The 6,212-nt window shown below is 42.3% G+C and overlaps 1 protein-coding gene across 1 annotated transcript; it reads left to right on the forward strand.

The window, feature by feature from the left end:
- Window positions 1-837: 837 nt before the first annotated feature.
- Window positions 838-1,767, forward strand: LOC131897174 (olfactory receptor 8S1-like). The gene has a single exon (XM_059248064.1). The coding sequence runs from the start codon at window positions 838-840 to the stop codon at window positions 1,765-1,767; it is 930 nt and encodes a 309-aa protein (XP_059104047.1).
- Window positions 1,768-6,212: the final 4,445 nt, after the last annotated feature.

Genomic DNA, 6,212 nt, shown 5'->3' on the forward strand with positions numbered 1-6,212 from the left:
GCCTCTTAACCTCTGTTGATTAAAAGTATGAGGAACATGGATGATGCTGAAATTAATCTCCCTGAGCTAGACATCCATATCTGATTGCCAACCAGAGCAAGACAAAATTAAAACAGGAAACTGTAATTAACTCTATGACTGCAACTACACGTCTTTTACCTGCTTTATTACGGGTGTTTCTTGTTAGTTCATTCTTTTATATATATATATATATATATATATATATATATATATATATATACATACATATATGTATATATATATTTTAAAGATAGTGTATGCTTAGGACATTGCAGGCCAATAGTTGATCAGGCAGTTCATTATCTTTCCTTCTTCCAAAGAAACTTCTACTATACCCCAGTTGCAGCCAATGTTGACATGATCACCATCGAAGTATTTTTTAAAATCTCTCTCTTTCAGGCCTAGCGTCATCCTTGACTAGGCTCCTCCCACCGTGACTGCAGTGACTCCCCAGCTGAACTGGGAATTCCAGTCTTTGGGATCCTCATTTTTACTCTTCGTCTGTGTTATTTTAGATCCCCATTTTCTTCAGAAGAACTGAAGATCTAAAAACATCCTAAAACAACCAAAGCCCAATAACCCACGTCAGAGGGGAAATTGGCCAACGTGGGCAGCTGGCTGGCCTGACAATGAATGCGTGGTATTTAAAACATAGAAACTGTTATCACATCTGGACCAACAGCCAATGAAATGTGGGCTCTGGGGTATTGAGGAAATTGTTGATTTGAAGAAGAGAAGGCATCATGTAAGAGGAGGTTTTATTGTTTTATTTACTTTCGTTTCTCAAATTCCAAGGGGAGGAGGCACCCCACAGCTATGGGCAACTTCAGTGCTGTCTCTGAGTTCATCCTTCTTGGGCTGTCTGCTGATGCTGAGGTCCAAGCCGCGCTCTTTGTGGTTTTCCTTGTGATCTATGTCCTGACCCTGACGGGGAACTCGGTAATTCTGCTCGTGATAATGGCTGACGCTCACCTCCGTTCCCCGATGTACTTTTTTCTGGGTCACCTCTCCTTCGTGGATCTTTTGTATTCGTCGGTCTCTGTGCCCAAGATGCTAGAAAATCTAGTGTCTGAGACAAAAACCATCCCCGTGAAGGCCTGTCTGGCCCAGGCCTTCTTTGTGTTCGCCATTGGAGGCACCGAGACTTTGCTCCTTGCAGTCATGGCCTACGACCGTTACGCGGCCATTTGCCACCCTCTACGCTATGGCCAGATGATGAGCAGTCAGTTGTGTGAGGGGCTTGTGTGGGGATCCTGGGGCCTGGCCATACTGAACTCACTCATCAACACCCTCCTAGCTGTGAAGTTGGACTTTTGTGACTATGGAGCCATACACAACTACAACTGTGAGATCCCTTCCCTCTTCCCTCTGTCTTGCTCTGACGTCTCCACTAACGCCACTGTCTTGCTCTGGTCTTTTGTTCTACATGCCTCTGGAACCTTTCTTCTGGTCTTATCTTCCTATGGCTGCATTTTCTCCGCTATCCTGAACATGCGTTCCACCTCGGGCAGAAGCAAGGCCTTCTCCACCTGTTCCTCCCACCTCACTATAGTGAGCTTGTACTTCGGCTCAGCCTGCCTGCGCTACACCATGCCCACCTCGGGCTCTCCCGTGGAAATAATCTTCTCTCTGCAGTACAGTGTCATCACCCCCATGCTGAACCCCCTCATCTACAGCCTGAAGAACAAGGAGGTGATGGCGGCTGTCAGAAAAATGCTTGGAAAATGCTGCCAGCATTTTGATTAAGTCGGTCAGAGACACGGGGTGAAGAAAACACTTGAGAGATCCACGGTCAAGCTATGGAGAGATTTAACAGGAATGCCCCTAGAGTCAGATGCTGTGTGAAAATACTGGGGTTTTCCCAGAGTAATGCCTCTTCCCATGGCGGCCTTAAAGTTATTCTATTCAGAGACAAAGCATTAAGTATCTGACTCTTCTGCTACGAAATTAATTTAAATATACTTGTTTATTATTTTATCTTAAAGAGGACATTTCTTAGTTTGTCTCCACCCCTCACCCTCCCAAATACTTTCTATTTTCTTTTAGTAACGGGACCCATTTTCCTTTGGGCAGAATTCCACTGTCCCATTATATATGTATCAATGTCAATGCCTTTTTACTAGGGGTGATCATGGGACCCCGTGGGCTGGCCATTCTGTTTCAGCTCCAGTGCTGGCCCAGGATTGTGGTCAATTGATTTAAACGTGGCTCAGACTATCCAGCTTCCTGTACCTATAATCTTTTCTATGTGATTTAGTAGCTTTCCCCATCTCATTTTCCTCCTCCTTGGGTATGAGGTGGCTGTATGATGTCTGCCTTGTCTTAGTTTTTAAATAATCTAATTCTGCAGCATAACTTACATATAACTCACCAACTTTAATGTACAGCTTGAGCATTTCTTTATTTTAATAAACGGTGTTGGTATATATTCATTGTATATTGTGATGAGTTTCATAAAGGCATTTTTGAGAACTTCAGGTATAGGAATAGGAATCGAATCACCACTACAGTCATGTATTACATTTTTCTATCCCAACACTAAGTTCCCATGGGCCTTTTGGGAGTATATTTCCTTTCAACTTCTTGCCCTTGGTAATCACAGATCATCCTTCAATGACTATAACTTTGCCTCTGCGAGGATTTCACCTAGACACAATCACATTGTGAAGCATGTTTGTGTCTGTTTCCTTTCTTCAGCATAGTGATATTGATACATTCATTTCTTCTGTGATTCACATATATGAGTAGAAATATCTGTGAAGGTGTATGTATCATCCACCTGAGTAGATACCCAGGAGAGGAATTATGGGGTCGGATTGACTTTAATGTTTAACTTTATAAGAAATTGCTTTACTACTTTCAATACTGTTCCATGTTCCCACCAGCAGCATGTGAAGGTCCAGCTGCTCTCCAAATCCACTACCAGTATTTGATATTGAAAATATATTTTTTTAAAAATTTTCACATTCAAGTAGACTCAGAAAAGTTCAATTTGTACTCAAAAACCTCTCATAAGAGAAACTGTAAGTCTGCATGACCTTATGGTGAAGTTTTAACAAAATTCATCAGAAGCAATAATATAAATTTTAAAGAAGACCCACCCCCAAAAAACCACAGACAAGCAGAAATATCCTCAACAATATGAGATCCTGATACCAAAACCAGACAAAGAAATATATTCCGAGGAAAAAGTTTCCATTCTAGAATCTGAAAACAGAGCTTTTTCTCCTAACTGGTATCACAATTGTTATTTAATACAACTTTCACTCTTCTATATAAATTCTGTTTTAAAGTCGAGTGGCCTCCATTTTCTGCACGGGAACATCCATTTTCAAAACCCCAATTTTTGTTTTTATTGTTCGTTAACAAAATCTTTTGGGTTTTCTGGGCAAATAAACGTATCTTGTCTGTATAATTCACTCTTATTTGGACAGCACTTTTATTGTTATTATCTTAAAAATGCAGCCATTCACAACACTCAAGAACCCTATAAACAAAAGGATAAGAATTGAACACATTAGAGAAGAGATACCCATGTGGAAGAGAAAGTTACGTGTTCAGAAGAGAAGCAATAAATCAGTGAACAGAGCCATAGTGATGACAATATATTATGATCAAAGACATTCTATTAAATTCATCCCTTGGTGCGCTCAGGAAAACTCAATCCACCCACTAATTATATCATCATAGGAAATGTTGTATCAGAGTTAAACAGACCAGGACTTAAAAGACTATTGTGGCGGACTAGAGAGACTCAACTCCACTGAACCAAAGGCAGGAGAGTTTTTAAACCAGGATGAGTTAGTAGAAGAGTTCCAGACGACATTATCAGAGACGGTGGTCTGTGGGATGTATCTGGTGCTGGGGACCATTTCTGAGTTTTCAAGTGTTTTTCTCTGTGATTCGACCGTCTGTGTTTGCTCTTCAGCGTCCCTATTGTCAGAGACCTGGAACTGAGGTGCTTTCCTCTGCCGTGTTTTTAATTCAGAGAAGCTTTCTAGGTCCTCGAGAAAGACATTCCTGGCCTACAAAGCTGGCCAGAGGTCAGGACAGTATTAAATACAGTTCAAAGAGGCGAGCGAGCAAGTAACTTACAAGACTTTCCAAAGTGAAAAGGGGACTTAGAGCCAGGAGAGACAGCCTCAGGGTTAAGAGCACTTGCTGCTGTTGGGGAGGACCAGAGTTTGGTTCCCAGCACCCACATTAGGAGGGTCACAGATGCCTGGAACTCTAGCCCCAGGGGATCTGACACCTTCTTCCACCTCCAAGGGTACCGGCACACAGGTGCAAAGACACACATACACACATAAATAAAAACAAAATAAATATTTAAAAAAAAAACTCCACAGAGTGATTAGGGACTGGAGAGGTGGCTTAGTAGTTGAAAGTTTCTAGTCCCAGCGCCCATAACCACAGCCATCTGTGACATGAGTTGCAGATGCCCTCTTCTCGCCTGCTCAGGGACCAGGCACCCATGTGATGCACAGATACTCATTCAACCAAAGCATTCATATACATAATGTAAAAGAAAACAATTAAAAGGCATTCTTGTTCAGCACATTACAGGAAATTGCTAAGCTACTGAAATCAAAACAGCCAACATTCAAGGAACTTAAGACACCAATTCACCTCTCTCAGTGGTCACTCTGCAAGCTCAGCGGGTCACTCATCAGCTACTCGATGTAGCTACCCTTCTGAATTATTATACCCAAGAAGTCTGCTTACATGGCACTCTCAGAAAAATACTTAGAACAGGAAAATCATGGAAAAAACCAATGGTGTGACTGCATTAGAAACAGTCTGAGTAATTGTCCACGTGTTTCTATTCTGAGAATCAGTTTTTTTTCTTGTTGATTCAGAGCAGCACAAGATTAAAGGAATCTTGAAAAAGTCTTTGAACTCTTAGCCTGGAAATCTCCTGGCACATGATCTGCTTTCTGTTGCTGTAACAGAGTATCTGAGACTTGGGAATTTATGAAGAAAAGAAGTACATTTAGGCTCTCAGTCCAAGCATGATGTTGGCAGTCCACTGCTTGGAATTCATGGTGAAAACTGGGAGTGCAAGTATGTATGTGTAAAAGACAAAATAGGAGAACAACCCCTGCCCCTTGTAACAACTCACTCTAGTGGTGACTAACCCAGATGCACAAAAGTGAGAACTGCCACCGGAACTAACCCAGGTCCGTGAAGGTGTTAATTCAGTCACGAGCGCTCCGTTCCATAATCAAACACTGTTCCTTAGGCCTTACCTCTCAACACTGCCGCACCGAAAGATTAAGGTTCCAACACACGAACTTTGGGGGTATGTGGAAAGTAGATGAAGTAAGGAGTGAATGTGTATTTTTCTACATGGACATGGGCTGTGTCAGGAATCACCTCACACCCTTGAGAATGACAAGGCCTTCTCTCTGTCAGGCTTAAGGGGATGTCCAGGACTTCTGGTCTGAGTACAAATGTTGAGAGAGTGTACAGAAATCATCAGTCACAGCTTCCTCCTCTTGTATGACTGTAGCCAGGGACTTCTTACTACAGAGACCTCCTACCAAGAACAGCTAAACCTGCCTCCTTGTTCATCTGTTTACCATAAACTCACCTCCTTGTTCATCTGTTTACCATAAACCCACCTTCTTGTTCATCTGTACACCATGAACCCACCTCCATGTTCATCTGTTTACCATAAACCCACCTCCATGTTCATCTGTTTACCATAATCCCACCTTCTTGTTCATTTGTTCACCATAAACCCACCTCCATGTTCATCTGTTTACCATAAACCCACCTTCTTGTTCATCTGTACACCATAAAAACATCTATTTCAGCAACATAAGTAAACCCACTGAGTTTCCAGGCTGCTGGTGCACCTCCATCAGAGCACACAGCCCACCCAGTCCCAGTCTTTCTGACATGTGTCTGTCCTCCTTGTCATACCAGTCAGGTCAAGTCCAAAGTCATACAGGTTACAGCAGGTGTACACACTGAAGCCATAGCAAATGTGAGTTAATGTTTCTTCTATCAACTCCTGGCACCTAGGTAGACAAAGGAGGCACCTTCCCAGAGAACTATAGTTGGTCCTCTTTCCCTCTAGATAAAGTCTTGTTGAGATACTCACTTCACAGATCGGAGCAGGTCTAAACTCTTTCTATTGGAGAAGACAAGAACTAGGTCTGCCATGACAAGGTATCTTTCCCACG

The sequence above is a fragment of the Peromyscus eremicus genome, chromosome 20 (genome assembly GCF_949786415.1).
Source record: "Peromyscus eremicus chromosome 20, PerEre_H2_v1, whole genome shotgun sequence".
NCBI lineage: Eukaryota > Metazoa > Chordata > Mammalia > Rodentia > Cricetidae > Peromyscus > Peromyscus eremicus.